Source organism: Coloeus monedula (genome assembly GCF_965178545.1).
Source record: "Coloeus monedula genome assembly, chromosome: 1".
NCBI lineage: Eukaryota > Metazoa > Chordata > Aves > Passeriformes > Corvidae > Coloeus > Coloeus monedula.
In genome coordinates, this window is record NC_138781.1 from 71,659,732 (window position 1) to 71,677,691 (window position 17,960).

Consider the following 17,960-nt stretch of genomic DNA (forward strand, 5'->3'; position numbering starts at 1 on the left):
CTCTTTTACCTCTTCAGGTTTCCCTCTTTAGCACAGACATGAATCAATTGTTTCAGGAAACCTCATTTTCTTGAAAAAAAAAAAACCAAAAACCCCGAAACTTTTATAAGGCTATACTCAAATCCCCTATGTTTCTTATAAAAAATCCCTAATTTTTATTCTTTATGACAGGAGTTGAAATGCACAATGAAGTAAATAGTATCAACAACTGTGACTGACTTAAAAGGGTGCAACAGCAAGTAGAGCTTTGTCCTCTCCCTCTAGAGCAGGATGAGAATCTACTAATTACTTTATTACAGTGTGGGTGGAAGAATGAGTGAACTTCAAATCAGCACAGAATTCAATGCAGTATTTCCTTTATAGTGAAGAATGAAAAATAACCCCAGACCTAGAATAAATCTCCCTACCCAGTTTCTCCTTTTGTTTACACCAGGTCTGAGGTTAATTATACAGTGGCACAATGCTAGAGATTCCATACACATCTCCACATCTTAGGGCATTTGCCCACCTTTAGTTGTCTATCTGTGAGCAGAAACTTTCCCTAGAGGCAAGCTATTACATAATGCTCAGGATGAGCAGTTTCTCGCATCCTTCTTTGATCTGTCAAATAAAAGCCACCGCAAGAAAATAAAAATGCTAAGCACTATATTATTTTATTTTCCTGCCACAGTTCTACACTTACTGTCTCTCATTGTTAGAGATCCCTTTATCATTACCGATGCAGCCAAAAACAGCCATCAGAAGCAGACAAACAAACCATGTAAGGCATGATGAAATATTCAACACATATGTTCCCCTTCAAGACAAGACAATAATAACAGAACAACTGAAACCTGAGTCTCTTTCCAGCAACACTAAGTTATGCCACTGAAGTCAAATGAGTATTAACAGTTTTATCTGCCCCCTCATACTCAAAGACACAGAGATTATTCCATTTCTGAAAAATCTACCACCACCACCACTATGCAGCAAAAGCTAAGGGATTAGCAAAATAATAATGAAGAATACAAATCAGACGTCAGAGAAAGGAAGATTCTCAGGGGCTACAACCTACTGTGAGCACAGAGCACTCTTACCTGTGTGAGTGAGCATGTGCCGCTGCAGGGCATGTGCCCATGGAAAGACTTGAGGACAGTAAGGACAGGCGATATTTTGCAGGCAGTCTGAGTACGCATTCTTCTTCCCTCTCAGCAGCTTATCCTTGGCAGTTTCCTTCTCATCCTCACTTGTTCCATTTCTGCCACTTTCTTCCTTGAAATTGTCAGTGGACTGCAGAAATGGGCTAAATTTGTTAGTGTCTGTGGTAGCCAGCATCTTCTCTATGCTGGCAAATTCCCCACTTGACTCCAGATCCACACTACTGCTAAGTTTAGGCTTATTTTTCGTTCCTTTCTTTCTACCTCTTTTCTTAGTCAACCCAGCATCAGCAACGGGAGACTGCTCTGGATCACAAGCCTGAGACAGGTCACTGGGCAGGCTGGAGTCTCTCTGAACGGTGGTCACGATTGTCACTTTAGCTTTGGCATTCCCTGATTTATCACACCCAGTGGAGCTGCTCATTGCCTTGGGACTGGCATCTGCAGCCTCTGTTTTCAGCAAAGTGGGAGCAGAAGACACAGATGAAATGATCTGTGCGATGGAAGCCAATGGTGGCAGCTCTTTAGTTACTGAAGGCTTTGGCAAGAGAGGTGGTGGTGGTGGTTTAGGCCTCAGGGGTCTCAGCAAGGCAGAATTGCCAGGGAGAGCCGGGGAAATGATCGGGACAGTCAAATGCAACGAACCTTTCAGTGGCTGGGGATGTCTGACACCCCGATTTGTCTCTGAGTTCCCACTGGCACCAAAAACCAAAGGACACTGCAGACAGTTATAGGCCTTATCACTGTTCCCAGACGCAGCCAACTCTTGATTCCTGGCTTCACAGGGGGCATCATCTTTATCCTTCTTCAGGATTTTGGGGATGGACAGGTCGATAGGCTCCATGGAACAGTCGTAAAGGGACAGAGATGAGCCGAACAGGTTCTCCTGCTTCACTTGCACAGCACTCAGGCTTTTGCTCTTCTGAGAGAAATCCAATGGCTCATCAAAATCCATGGGGAAGTTGCCCACAGGTTCACGTTTGATGGAAACGTGAGATGATGCTCCCAGCAAGAAGCCGTTTTGTGGCTCCAGGAAAGGTGTCATGGGCTTGTGGTCCATGTAAGTGCTGTCCTCCAATAATGAAGGGTCTGTCTGGCTTTCCTGGGCATTGCAGTCCACCATTAAGATGTAATTCTCAATCTCCTTTTCTTGCACATGCAAGTGCTGCTTGAGGATGTGGTGAATGCAATTCCTCTTGGCTGAAAAGGCCGTGCCACACTCCTTGCACTCGAATGGCTTCTTCTTCTGGCAGCCGCTGTGTGTCCTCATGTGAATGCGGAGGGCTCGGTAGTGCTTCAGGTCCTCTCCACACAGCTTGCACACCGTGTCTGGGGAGCAGAAGGCATCCACCATCTCTGCAGCATTGCTGGTGACATATTCAATGTTCTTCTCGATATCCTTCCTGGTCGTTTTGAGGTGCTTCTTTCGCAGGTGCCTCTCACAATTGGCTTTCACTGTGAATGGGTAGTGGCAGATTTTACAGATGTAAGGCCTCTCCCCGCTGTGCGTCCGCAGGTGCCGGATCAGCGCTGCCTTGTCAGCCGCGATGTAGTCACAGATGTTGCACTGATATGGGGAAATACCTAAGTGAGAACGGATGTGAGCTCTCAGGACACCAGAGAAGGCAAACACCTGGTCACAGAAACGGCAGGGGTACAAAACTTTCCTCATGGTCGGGGTCTTCTTGTTCGCTGCCCCTGCGATGATGGCTTTGAGGTCTCCCTCTGTGACTTCTTGCTTGATCTTGGCTTCCATACTCAGAGGCAGGAGAGCTTCAATGATGCTGTCCTGCTCCAGCTGGGTCTTCATCTCATGCTGAGTTAAAGGCTCTACTTTGGGTTGGAGGAGCAACTGTGAGGAAGGACTTGATTTGGCTCCTGGTTGGGGGAGATGAGAGTTGGAGGCAGACTCCACCGAGTTCTTGATCAGCCTCAGAGGGGGAGGTGGGAGACTTGGGCTGATGCAGCCGGGGGAGGCTTGCTGGGCACTGATAAGAGGAGGAGGTGTAGAGGTTGCGACAACTGTTCGGGGCGTTACCAAAGGCTTTGGCTTCAGTGGTGGCATATGCTTGAAAATTGACTGCACAGGGACAGAAGGTGCCTTAGAAAGTGGAGGAAGACTGATTTGAGGAGGAGCAGAAGAAGCCATCTTCAAGATCTGCTGAATGTCTGCCAGCTCAATGGCAGACTCATTGGAGATGGGTTTCACCACAATACTGCTGTCAGGCTGGATAATAAAACCCTTCTGGAAAGGCTGAAGCGAGAGAAGCTTTATGTTTTCTTTTGTAGGGGGAAGGACTGAAAATGATCCTCCCATGGAGGCAGCTTCCAGAGGAGAGAGGCTGAGCAGACTGGTGCTGCCGGGTTCCTGAGGTAGGTTACTCTTCAGTGCTCTGAGCCGCATTTCTTGGACCTCATCTTGTATATTGTCCTCCTGCTTGACAGGCTTGATGTCTTTGGTGTACTGTAGGCCCAAGGATGCCATGAAGGCTTTCTGGTCTGGGTTCTCACCGGGTGGGGTCATGGACTGTGGCTTGTGCTTGTCTTTTCCCTGATCTACCACATGAGTTTCTGTGTGCAGTTTGAGTGCCGAAAGCATGGGGAATGCCTTGTTACACATCTCGCAAATAAATCGATGGAAGTCACTGATGCACCTTCGCAAATTTGTTTCACACCAGACCTGCAAGACATGCAAAAATATTTAGAGTAGGAATCTCAAACTGGAAAGGCATCAAATGCTGCTGCAAAACAAAAACATTTCACTCTTTCTTCCACTAAGTTAAGGGGTTTAGAGCAGCCACCACCTACCTAGCATGGAGATATTCCTGCTCCATAGCCTTTGGTCTCCAAATGGGTATATCTGAATTAAGGGCTGATTCTCCAAAAGTTCCCCTCTATAAAGGTAAACTCCTTCAGAAGGCTGTTCAGACTCTCAAATTCTCTTCCATCCTAAATTTCCCTATCAGAAACTTCTCTTGTGTCACTGACAGGACAGGAACCTCAGTACACTGCACAGCAAGGAAGCTGGGCAGTAGACTACCTAGACTATCTTGTTTAGCTCTACTACAAAGAAGCCAGAAGGAGAGCAACAAAAGGAAAAAAAAAAAAAGCATCCAAGAAGGCAAAACAATATAAACCAACCAAAATAAAATCCTCCAAAAGCAGATCAGTGAAATTCAGAGACTAAAGCAGAGTGGTTTTGGTTAGGGAAGTCTGATTACATTTATTCTCCCAAGAAAAATACTAGGAGAGGGCTGGCAAGATCTTTATAGGCTCTAAATACTTCATAAGTCTTCTCTCACAGTGAAAGCAAAATTATTACAAAAGGAAAATACCAACATTCAAATCCCTTAATAACTTTAAATGTCTGTCATTAATTACAAAATAAATAAACTTTATTTAAGAAGTGCTTTCTTTTGATTTTGTAAGTTTTATACCAAAACTTTTAACAGACTGGCAGAATGACCTACATGCTCCCCTGGACCAGCAGCAAATATTAAATCTACCACCTTGCAGTCAGAAGAGTTGGAAATCAATGCTTTAATCCCAGAAGAGTAAGAAAAGTGCAGAAACCAAGCATGGTCCTGGTGGATTGTGCTGTTAATTTTTTTTTAATAGAAATGCAGCTTCATCCAGACCCAAACTAATTAAGGCAGGCAAGGTTTGACAAGAGGGACAAATCACACCACCCAACAGAAAGCTTTATTTACAGACTACCTCCCTGACTTTCCCCAGTCACTGTACCTCAAAGGTGCAAAACCCTCAAACCTTACATGAGGAACACTGTGGAGTGTTTTGTGAGGAAATCACTGAAGATGTCACTGTTTAGTTAGTAAGGCAACTGCTCAAAGTTTTTTGTAATAAAAACTTTCACACCCTAACTACATCCTTGTTAGAGTAAACTAAAATAAATAATGTCTTCCTTACCATGTGTACTCCCTATTGATTTCAGATGTAGGATTTTTTGGGTAGACTCAAAGGGGCAAGACCAAAGTCTTCCTTTAAAATCTTTTTATGCATCTTTACACTGATAGTTATCCACTGGAATGGTGAAAAAAAACCCCAGTGCCAATATTCTTTAGATTGAAAAAGTAAAAGCATAAAGAGTTTGAAGCCTACACAAACAGTGGTGATGTGCTTTCCACAAAATATTCTACACGCAGGACAAATCTTTGGATGAGTTCATCAGATAAGCACTGTAGCACCTCATACCTTAGGCTATGAAGAACAGAGAGTACCTGAGAAATGCGGGGGAACTTCCTACAGGAGAAGTCTGTGAATCCCAAGTCATGGAAGCCTGCTGGAATCGAAGGGTTGTTCTGAATGAAAGGCTTCCCCATGGGATCTCTGGGAAGCTGCTTGTGGATAACTGCATTATGGCGCAGTAAGCCCCGATGAGTTCGAAAGGTAATACAACAGATGTCACACCTGGAAAGGAAAGGAAGAAAACAGAAATTACTTACTGACTGCGGCAAGCTTAAGAACTAGCATTCTGCTTGCACTGGGACATCCTCTTTCATCCCATGATACCAAGAGCCTGCTAAATGCAAAACAAAGCCACAGTGAATTAAAACCTATCACCACAAAAGGCCATTTCGGTCACAGTCACTTTCTACCAGTTTCCGGCTAGTAAGTCCACTGGAAGTTTAAAGAATATGAGAACTGACAATCTCACATGGGCAGATGGTAGAACGGCAGCTGAGACCACAGCCTTGCGAAAACCTTTTCAGTGTCCAACCAAAAATATTTCAATGGCATTACACCATTTCATTTTTACTGAAAAGTACTATTAAAATAAATAACATTTTTTAAAAAATCAGTGACACAGAGAGGCTAAATCTCACCTAAGCAGCAAACAAATGTAAAAATAGCACCTTTTATAACCACTGCTTAAAACATACTAGTGCACACCATTGAAATATCTGTGCGTGAATCTTCCTCACACTGCCTTTCCATAAACTGTCACTGCTTTTTCAAAGCTGTTATGAGGAACAGACTGTTTTAAAAGGAAAACAAGTGCTCCTTAAAGGGGAGAAAGGTTCAGAGGAGGAAGACCTCAAACAGGTTCAACACTTAAACACTTTTACACCCCCTTCACAGTCAGGTAGCCCTGAAGGAAAATGCAGAAGCACCGTCTTTTCCTACCCACACTTTATTGCTGTGATTTCTTGTTTTTCCTAAGTTCTCAAATCCCAAATTCAGCTAAACAAGGGCTTCTCACATAAAACATGGCATTAAACAATCAAAGCTATGCTGCAGGCAGTAAGGGCTATGCAGCAACATTTGGCCAATACGTCCACAAAGCCTATTGCCTTTTAAATATTTGGAATGTGAGCTCTGCAGCGTGACAGGTCACGTCCACTCTGCATTCAGTAAGTGACACACAGTTTCACCCAACCTCAATTTCCTTGTGGTCAAGGTCCAGCTCCCAACCAAATCGTGGGTTCCCCAGAAGCAAAAAACACCAGTGGATATGAGGCAGTCAGATTTTGTCAGCAAGAATATTATAAGCACTAGGAGTTTTTCCATATCTGCCCCTGGCCTTAGTTCTCCCCATACTGTCTTTGCTCTCTACATCAAGGAGTAGTACATGTGCCTACTCATTAAAAAAACATCCTGCAATTAGAAATTACTTCTGACAAAATCCTGAAACCACCCCTTCCCTGTCCTGTCCCTAACAAACTCCCATTGTTGTTCATTTTACCACTACATAAACTCCCACAGCCATTTTTTTATTCCCTGAAAATGAAGAGATAACCAAATCAACCACAAAGCAACTGGACTCATAGTCCCTGAGTGGTGAAAGAAGTAAGTGTGAAGTGTATATAACACGGCCATTGTTATCACAGTACCCAGAAAGCCTGCACATAAATATTATGTGCTGATGGTTTAATCTGTTTTAACTCTCCTGTCAATTCACTTGCATCCTACCTTTATAATTATTGCTGACACAGTTCCTGCATTCCATTAAATACTGAACCAATGCCATTTACAAAGCTAATGTTTACTTAAAGAGGTATGCCAACAGTCTTGGGGGGGGGGGGGGTGGCCAACACATAGTACTTCTCCAGCATCAGGATCTACAGCTCTCCTCCAGCTCACCTGGCAGCACCTATTCTGTGATGCAAAGCTTTCATCTTCAGTGAAAACAGTAACACAACCACCAAAACCACTGGGGGACAGAGAGCATTAAAAAGTTATGAGACAAACTTGCAGGCTACTGAAATAAATTGTTTTTAGAGGTGATGAAAATGCCTTGCATGAAAACAAGCAGTGCTCCTGACATGTTCCTCCTGGTATGTCAATATACAAACAAGGAGGGCTTGGAAACAATTCTCCTGCACCACTGGAAGCATTGCAGGCTGTTCTGCAAAGGGACACAGACCGCCACCTTGGCGCATCCTGAAGCACCTCAGCGGTCCCAATGTGCCTCGCCTCCCCTGGGGCCAGGAACCCAGTGCAGCAGCTGTATCCCCTGGTGTGTGAGAGGGCAGGCACAGCTACCAGTGATGGCACCACAGAGTAACTGGGAGCACTGGCTCCCGCCACTGTATCCCCAAGATCTGGGCTGAGCAGGAACCAGTGCTCCTTGTCAAGCAGCCAGATAGCCCCCGCAACAGGGAGGTGTGCCTTGTTCATCCTGCACTCCCCCTCACCTCCCTCTTGCAACATGCTGATTTTCAGCACTGCTTGATTTAGGGCTCCCACAAAAGCTGCACTTGAGAGTTAATCTTTCAGAGCAAACACCCATGTGAAAGTCCTTCACAGTACACCTGTATCAACTGCTAGCCTCAGGAGTAAAAATTTGCAATTCGAAAATGGTGCATTCCATGCAAAGGGAACTGCCTCCTCTCCCCCAAACAAAAAGTAACATATCTTATAAAAAGAATATAAGCTTTCTCTCTTTTATTAACCATATTTGTTTTTCTCTTTCTTCCTTAGTCTTCTTGTATTTTCCTTGCTGTGAGCAAAGAAGCAGCAAACAAAAAGAGAAATTGGGAGAAAGATTAAGCTCTTTTTCCATTAGGTCAGAAAGAAGCACCTGGCTGAAAAAAGAAACATCCAGATAAATCATGCCTGTCATCTCAAGTTGCAGGCTCTTCAGGGCATATAAATGCACCGCACCCTGCCTCAGCACCTTGCCCTGGTGGCACAGCTTACAGAACCCCATGGGAGCTGGAACATGGGAAGGAGCTGTGGATGCCCTGCCTTTCTCTGTGGTCCAGGCATGGACCCCTAGCACCTCCAAGAAAAGCTTACAGGTACTACGTGTCAAAACCTAACTAGTTATGGCAAGCATCACGCTGCATTGACTAAGGCTTGTGTTAATTTAAAATGGAGTAAGCTGCCATGCCTAACAGTGCTTTAACTGGAAGCATTAGGTTTTTTTAAGGAAGTCTAACTATTAATTTCTCTGTTTTGTCATCATTACTCTTTTCCACCTTTGGGTAGTGTCACTGCCTACAGTATTTTTAAATCTAGACCGCAGTCTAAGAAGAACAAGAGAAAGGAATCCTAGGTGATACAAACGTTTTTTCATCTTGTTTAAACTGCTTTAAAAAAAAAAAATTAGTAATTGTGGAAAGTCTGAAAAGTCCAGCATATCAAATAAAGCATCTGAAACATATGGTAATAGTTTGCTCATGATGAACTTTAAAAACACAAAACAAAACACCAGAAAAGCCTCCCTCTCCTTAAAATTTCACAAGTCTGCTCATATGCAGTTCCAAGTCAAACATGGATGACACAGCTGCAGAGAACACTGATGGAACAGCTTCTGAGGTTGTTAGCAGAACGGGCCGAGCAATGGCTCAACACCTGTGCAGAGATAAAAGCACTCTACTTGCAAGGTAAGTTTCCAGATGTATCTAATAAAAGCTGCTGTGTTATCAAGTGACTGCTGGTCTTGGCCACAGTCTTCCATTTTTCTATAAATATGATTCCAGTGCAGGGAGAAAAAAGCTGTTCAGTTCCAAGCACAGAGGTTTGGAAACAAAGCGTTTCCAGGAGCTAAGGCCTCTTTAAAATTACTTTAATTCTCAACTGCCTTTATGTTTTGGAGTTGCTCATATTTGTAACAATGCAAATATAATACCAGGGCACTGGCTTGCTGGCAGAGGTGTAAAAAACAAGCAAGTAAGGAAACAGAACTCCTAAAACACAAAAGCAGAACCAAAATGTAACAACGGAATCACCAGGCTGCCCGTCGTGCTCAGGCCATGCATCACACCAGGCAGGTCTGATTAATTATTACTACACCAGTGCAGCTTTTTCTTTTTTTTTTCTTTTTTAAATGCAGACAAGGTCTCTGTGTAAAAACACACCATTAAAAAGCTTTCTCCTAAAATAAGTTAGTATTCTTGAAATTGGTAATGCTAATTAGGATATAAAAGCACTTTAACAGGCTTTAAGAAATAGTCAGTGCTTTGCAAAGCTTGTTCAAAGGGGCAAGGCAGGATTTGCTACACTTTTGGTAAGTGGCACCTTCTGCAAGAAAAGTTTACATAAGCTGTGCCTGTTGCCTTGCACTACACTCTCCTCTGAGACAACTCCAATTTGTCAGCAGAGAAAATAGGTTTTCTTGTTAAGAAATGGAAAGACATTTTAGAAAGGAATTGCAGAGCTGAATTTTAAGCAAAATTAATCAGTCTTGATTTTGATTAAGAGTAGTGCAGACAAATATTCAATCCTTCTAGATTTTATATTTCAGTAGTCAAGATGCAAATGCCAAATATTTGTATATATCATTATGTTACCAAGAAATTAAACAAACACTATGCTCTGCATTACCTGAGACTGTTGGTGGGAAAGTGACATTTACCATTATTCTACCTGCACTTCTGAAACCACACGGACTAAAATCTGTTTTCACCCATGCAGCTCAGTACTACAAAGTTGCCCATATTGTGGATGTTAACAAATAAAACCAGTGCTAATTTCTAGGCCTTATCTAAAATAAAAAAGCTTTGTACCACTTTGTTCCTTTGGTGTCTGTGTTCTTTAGCAACTTCCACAAACAGAAGCAAGGAAAACAAAAAAAGAATGAAACATATCCTGAGACAGAAGTCATTAATACACAATGAAGTTATGAAGTTGAGTAACGCCTCCCACTGAAATCCCCAGCCGGTACCATGTGTTTTCTACCTCTGTTGTTATTCTCCTTTCTCTTTCACATTATTTGCAGAATTCATGTGGCTCTCATGAGCAAAGAAATTCCTATGCTGACCTAAAAATAATACAACTGAGTAGAAGAGAAAGATGGGTGATTCCCTGCTGATGACTCATGTCCACACCGGCAGTGGGAGCAGGCTCCCAGCCTCCACACTGGCAATGTCCAGCTGCAGGGGAGCCTGACAAGGACGGGGAGACGGAGAAAGGAAAGTTTTAAACACAAGGGCTGTCGCCACCTATGAAAGAAAAGCCATCAGGTTACATACATACTCCCCTTCAGGAAAGGATTCCTTCGCTTCTCTTTCACTTCTGGGGCAAGGCAAAGTGAGAGAGATGAGAAAGAGCCAACTGGTTTCTGCTCCTGTGCAACCCCACCCAGGTCCAGATACTCATCTCCTTTTGGATAAAAAAAAACAAAAAACAACCCTTTCTGGCCTCCACACCCAGGGCCCTGGGAAATAACATCCAACAGTCGCACTAATCTCTCCCATTTGCTGCAGATGAGTGATGGAAAAGCAGCAGTGCTGTGAACCCCGCTCCTGCCTCCCTCCCAGGAATCCCTGTAGGCCCTCCTGCTGCCCTGCAATGCCCATTCCTGCCTCCCTCCCTGGCAGCATCACAGCGTGTCTGACCCCGAAGGACCTGCTGCTCTCCCATCTCGACCTCGCCCACCGCTATGGGGCTGTGCTAGAACCGCAGGCAGCATCAGGAGCCAACTCCCTGCCAGCTGGAGAGGCTCCCCTTCCCTTCCCTTGTGCCTAAGGGGATGGACACAGCCCGCTAGATGTTCAGTAAATGCTGCTTCACAGCCTCAGCAAAGGAGGGACTTTTCTTCTAACTTTTCCCCTCTTCCAGTGCCCCACTGGCGGTCTGATTTTGTTACCGATGTCTCCTGTCACTCTCTTTAATCCTCTCCCTCAAAGAAGGCACCCTTGGGTGCAGCCAAGGCTGAACCCCCTGTACCAACCTTTCTATTAATAGAGGGATGCACAGCGTTATGTGCATTCCTACAGCTGCGCTGTGGTCCAGGCGAGAAAAATATCCCGTAGGAGCCAGGACAGACCCAATATAAACCAGGGTGATGTTGTGCTTCAGAAATTTGTCAGCATGCTACAGAGCCAGTGTCCACACCAGTGACTCCCACCGTCAAAGTAACTCCAGTGAAATTAACTGCTGTAAGGTTTAATAAAAAGGCACAAGCCATGCTGTGTCATGGTTTAACTTCCTTTGTGTGTGAGCAAAGAAAAATGAGTAAGAACTTCTTCCTAACACTGTAATGAATTGCATTTACCAGCAACACTTCAATAAGAGCCAGATTTAAACACCTCCGCCCTGGTGGAACAGTGGCTTACTGTACCATTTACTTCAACAAAATTAACATGCAACTAAGACAAAATAATGGGAAAATGGGAGACGGCCTGCAGACACTCACACAAACTAGTCATTTTCTCATAATGACTTTTTTACTTAATAAAGGTCAAAGTTTTAAAAACCAGAAGTGTCAACAAACTGGCTGGACAGAATCACAGAGAAACAGCTGAAGATCAACTTAAATAACAATGAAGGGTTTAATAGTTAGGGCAAACATACCTGGGGGAAAAAAAAACCTGACCAGTACAGTCCTCTGCACTACCAAAATGAGAAGCTGCACAACATCCAGAATAACAGTTGTTATTTGTGCACACAAACTCAAGTGAACCTTCTGGTATTCATTCAAGGTAAGAAACGAAAAGTCTTATCTTCTAACACATCTTTCAAATATGGAAGCCAAGTACTTGTGTAATGTTAACATTAACAGCAAGTTAAAAAAGAAATCTATGTGTCTACTATGTTTAAAAAAAATATGCCACCACTTTTCCTGAGTTACAGAAGGAGAAATACATCTCCAGGGGTTTCTCTATCCTATAAGCATCCACTGATCACAACAGGGCTCACAAACTGGTGCAGCTGAATCTGGACTGCAGTCCCTTGCCCTTATCTACATTTGCAGGTTAAGATATGCTCAGCATGCAGACATGACTGCCAACACACTGAGCAGCAACCAGCACTTTGAGAGAGACTGCATATAAACAAATCCTGCTCCTTAGGATCAGGCAGGCGTGCTAATAACCTATTTTGGCTCAGCCCCTTCTCCCTCCTGCATGCCCTTTTACAAGCAGCTTTCTGCTACAGTCAGCTTTGCATTTACCCACTTTCTATTCTGGCAGCCAAGCTAAGATACTCAACACCATGTGACACACCACACAGTTTCACATGAGAGCATCACTCTCTGTGTCCATTCACCAGCCAGTATTTTTATCCGGCTGCTCTGGATTCCCAGTTTCCTCACACAATGAGCTCCCTGATGTGAGCTGACCACTTCTAGGCCAGTGTTTGACTCGCGCTGCTCTTCAGTTGTTTCCCAGCTCTCTTTTCTGAACAGAAACTTCAGAAAGCATGTAACATGCAGCTCTGTACTGCTTTTGCAAGACAACCCACTGATTCTACTGCTCCATTTACTCAGTGAAAGGATGCATTCACCAGCTTGCTTGCATACCCTCTCCTCTGCCTTACCAAGAATTGCATTCTACGACAGCACATTTCTGGTCATAGCATTTACCAGAGCTGATTTCATCGTCATCAGCTGTCTCATGGAATTGCTCCTGCACTGAAAATGCCAGCAAGAGATTAGGATTTGGTTCCTAGTTTCTATCAGCAAGACACTGAGCAACCAGCTTGAGAGCAGAGCAGAGCAGGAGAGTTGCTCAAATCAGCAATGTCACACAACTGCCCCTTGTCACCTCCATCTTTGGCTACAACAAGTTTCGTAGCATTAACTGTGTTGGTACTCAGTAACTCCAGAGCAATTTCTACCTAAACTATCCCTGCCGGTACAATCTCAGTGACTAAAAAGGGAAGTATTGGGGCCAAAATACAGTATGCCAAAAGCAGAGGTCAAGGAAGTCCATGAACATGTCTATGTTGGAGGGCTCTCCATCCCTCTCAACAATTTGTGTAGGATACAACAACCTCAGAACTATCCATCTTCATTAAAAGAGCGCAATGTTTTTTATTCTGAAGTGCTAACAAGGAATGAGGCTATGTGCACATCAACAGTTGTGACAGAGAGAAAAAGCAATATATAACTTCATAATGCTGAATGAAGATGACTTGTCATTCATGCTTCAAGTTGCTTCCAATAACAGCAGTGTCAACTACTAGAAAGAAGCTTCCTCTCCCCATCATGAACCCGTAGTTTTGTCTCACAGTAAAATTAATTGCAAGCAACATCTAGTTTTCAAACACCTTCACTGTTGCAAGTTTGTAGCACCACTAACACTCTCTTCCCACAAAAGGCTGGTCACATGTAGACAGCAATGTGCTTCAGAAAAAGGAAGCCACAAGGATTATTCCCTACTATATAAGGAGAGAACAGATAGAAAGTGAATTCCTAAACTGCTTAGATAGGCATTCACAAAAACGGGAATAACACTTAAGGGTCTTTTTCTGGCTGTTTCCTTTTTTTCCTTTTGACATTCCGTACAATGTACTTTTACACTGTCACACTGCTGCTCGAAAACAACTTAACCTTGTACTAGTCTTTTCTCCTGGTGCTAATGACTGAAATCACCTCCATACCACTTTAAATCTCCACTTCTTTTCGTGACTATTTTATCTCCCTAAAGCCAGTGTGCAGAACTGCCTTGAAGAACAGTAACAGGGCAATAAACATGCCATATTGTAAGTAGCTGGTATCTTTTTCACCCAAAACCCACTTCCTTTTGTCTTGACTTTAATGGGGCTGCTCATGTGCATTGGCTAAAATGATTTAAGATTGGGACACAGGTCTGGGTGCCTGGCAGCATCCCACCATACACTGAAGAATGTGGATGTGCTGGCAAAGGGGGAAACCTGGTGACCAGCTTGCCTGAATTGCAAGCTGCATGTAGCAGACATCTTCAATTTACCCACAGAGTCCAGAAGAACATTCCTATGGCATTTAAGTTGTCCACTCCATGTCAGTGAAGCCAGGTAACACCAAGAAATAATGATAGCAATTTCTATCTGCAAGTGTTTGCAAAACCATGACCTCACAGTGGTTACCCTGGCAAAACTAGAGGGAGACGACCACAGATACCGATGGTCAGAGTGTCCTGACACTTTTCCTTCCAGGGCCTGAGTTCTTCTGTTGCTGTGCCTGTTATTGATCTGTGAGCTGTTGAAAACAATAGCTTTGCATGGCAGCACTCAACCTCTACACAATTTCAGCAAAACTTGGGCAGGCTGCTCTGAAGAACAAGGTAGGCTGTGAATAGCTTTTGGTTTCCTTTGTTTGGAGGTTTTACAGAAGCACATAACCCTGAGGGAAAAGAACTGCTTTTGCTGTCCTTGTGAAAATATGCCCAGAATCTGCAAGTTACAAAGCTTAACATATTACATCACTGTTTGGACAGGCTCTATAGAAGGTCAAAAAACTTAATCTCCCCTGAATCCATTCATGGCAATAGGCATCTACTGGTTCTGCTCATCAGGTCAGCTCAGTGACATAGGCAGACAGTGGCTTTCGCACTGCAATGCCTACTTGTTTCTTACATCTTACAGATATAGCAAAACCAAATCTTGTAACTCGAGGCAATGCCACACTGAACCAAATGTGATCAGAAAGCCTCATAATGTTTATTAAGAGGCAGCCTTCTACCACATTCAAACTGCACAACTACCCTGGCTGATACTGATGCTGGAATGAGTCTAAGAAAGGAGGTAACTGCAACAGCATCACCAGCTCCCTCCTCCTCTCCTTAGGAAGATGCCCAGGCATGAGAGGAAGCATAAATGTCTCCTTGCTGCTGAGAGGGAGGAAAAATTAAAAATACTTTAGCTCTACGGTACAGTGTACTGCACTAAACCTCCTGGAGGAGAAGGAGAGGAAATATAAACGGTATGCTCTGGCTACACTGAGAGAGAGAGCAATTTTACAGTGCGTGTACTTTTTTTTAAAACCCACACGTTTTACTTTAAGCCTGTTCCATTATATTTGCCAAAGGAAAGAGGAGAAACTCAACACAGCATCTGGAGAGGTTTCTCCCTGGGAAATCCTCACATCTCCTCTGCTTACACTGCTGACGTTGCTCAGAGCTGTCAGGCGACCTTTACAAGCACAGTTTCACGTTTGACAGCAGCCCTGCACCACAAAAGTTTCCAGAGGAACTACCCTGCTCCATGAGGTTTCTCATTTTCCCTATTGGCTGTGCAGCGTTTCAGCTCTCTGCTAATTATATCAACACTCACATACAAACTCACCAAAATAGACAGTGTCCTGAGGCCCCAGCTGCAGGGAAGCAGACTTCTTTAAATAATCCAGGTAGAAAGGCCAAGGGGGTCAGAAAGCACCCCCTGGGCCACCTTCCACTGCTAATGGGCATTGCAGACAACCTCGCTGGGGCCAGCTCATGTCATTAATTAGGGTGCAGGACCCAGGGCTTCAAAGGGACAGCGACTGACCAGGGGGTGTGATGCCATGAAGGAGATGCAGCGCCACAGCCCATTGTCAATGGGACAAAGGGCCCTATTATTGCTCGCAAGAGCAGGGCAGTTCTTACCGTAATTAGGAGACAAAGATGCACGATTTAGGATTTTACATAATCAAGAGATACTCTCCCAAGCGGGAGCCCCTTTCACACAATCAGTGGATTAAGTATTGTTTATTCTGCTGCAAGTAAACAATGAGGTGCTCCCTGCTCGGGGTTTTACATGAAAAAGCAGTTCTGGGCAAGACAATGGTGAATGTCTTTTCATCTGACTTTGAACAGCTAACCCTGTGATTTAAAGTTGTTCATTTGACAGTATCTGGAAGGGTGATGGCCCACCCTGTAAATTAGCTGCTCACATACTGATCCAAGGGCTGCCAGACAGCCTTACCTTTTCTGCTACTTAGCAGAGGGTGGCCGGGACAGACAGACTCAGACAGCTCTGGGGGCAAGAGGCTGTATTTACACAACACCACTAAAATGGCAGGATTAAAGGACCACAGGGAAGCCAGGCAGAAGCTCCTGCCCACCCTGGCATCTTGCCACAGCCGAGGATGCATCCCTGAAGGGAGGCTGGTGCCACCATCAAGGCAGTGCACACTGGTGCACTGCTTCAGAGCTGGTCTGCAATCCTTTTTATAGGAACTACTGGGGGAGCAAAAAGGAATCGCATGTTTGACCTGTGCCCTTACACCAAAAGGCCTGACTAGGCAGAGTGAGCATCACTTATTTTTGACCATGACAAAACAGTCTGTGCTGGGCTGCTGCCTACTGCAGTAGCTTCAAAAGAAAGACTAGACCCACAGTATCTGACCCCGGGATACACCTCCAATACCTTCCTCACAGGTCCTGATCAAGTGACTCTGCTTTTACAATATGGGCAATAAAAGGAGACTGGGGGTGTTACGCTCTCTGCCCTTTGCTCACAACACAGTTACTGTGCTTTTTTGTTTGTTTGAACTCTAACAAGAGTTATTTCCCCTTGTTTTCTACAACAAGGCAACAACAGGATTTGATGAAAGCCTTTTAACATTCTGCAGTCTGCTCCCCTCCCACAGGTACACCTGTATACACAGGTCTCCTGCTCTACTACTCTAGCAAAATATTCTCTTTTCTTCATCTCTTTCACTCAAAAAAACCACCCTTAAGCCTTACCAAAAGGACTTCAATCACTTGAACTCAGGACTGAGAACGGCATGCTACATTCTCTGTATCTTGTTGAATCCTACAAACAGTCTTGCATAACCCTGGGAACCAGGGGATTACAGTCCGTGCTGGCCAAGGATTTTAACCCATTTCATTTGGGATGAGTCACCTTAACAGCGGTCCAAACTGCTCTGCTTACTAGAAGACTTTTTGTTAGGTTGGGCCAGGCAGACAGTGTCATTTGACATGTCTAGACTAGGACAAAAGGCATGTTTTAAACCAGATGGGCAGGGTAAGTTGCACCTTAATATACCAGCTGTCCAGGGAGGACCACATCTTCCTTGTCCTGTCTTCACTGACACGTCTTAAATTGCTGAAGCAAATACCTGACAAAAAGCTCTTACTATCATCTAGACAATTCTATAAAGACAAGCATCCCAGCGTCACTCTTAAATCATACCCACGGAGCTTTGACAGTTGTGACTTTGATTTAGGGACATGTTCTAGTCTTTGCTGCTCAACAGAATGAAGGGTAGCAAAATCCATTTCAGAAGAATATTACCCATAAGCAAGTCTAATACCAGAGCAAAAGCTGCATAAAGAGGAACAGCATGTTTGCACTGCCACTGTGTCTTGCTGCCTTGACACAGCAGACTTGGCAAAGCTGCCAAGCTAGAAGGATATCTATTCCATTATTTTATATCCATCATGCAAAGCAAGAAAATCCACCTCTCCACTCAGGTCCATGGAATACAACTTTGCAAAGAGGTCATATCTTCAGAGAAGCTTCAAAATGAGGGTAATGCCAGGATAAACCTAATATGTCAGCTGCTTTCTCTAAAGCATGAAGTGTAAGGCAAAATTGTCCCAGACTCCATTTTGTGGGGGTTGCAGAGCTCTTACTGGAGAACAACTGTTTCAGCTTCGATCAACAATGAAAATTTACCTCATTTACTTCAGAAACAGCAAAGTCTGTTTAATTAACTACTATTGACTGGAC

The 17,960-nt window shown here is 44.0% G+C and overlaps 1 protein-coding gene across 8 annotated transcripts in view; it reads right to left on the reverse strand.

Annotated features, from left to right (window-relative positions):
• The window catches only part of RREB1 (ras responsive element binding protein 1), a 122,188-nt gene that overhangs the window by 18,858 nt on the left and 85,370 nt on the right, over positions 1-17,960 (reverse strand). For all 8 annotated transcript variants that reach the window (XM_082294421.1, XM_082294422.1, XM_082294423.1 and 5 more), the window contains 2 exons: positions 5,375-5,564; positions 1,077-3,816 (listed from right to left, as the gene is read on the reverse strand). In XM_082294421.1, coding sequence (XP_082150547.1) covers positions 1,077-3,816; positions 5,375-5,564 — 2,930 coding nt within the window. The remainder of the gene's footprint in view (positions 1-1,076; positions 3,817-5,374; positions 5,565-17,960) is intronic.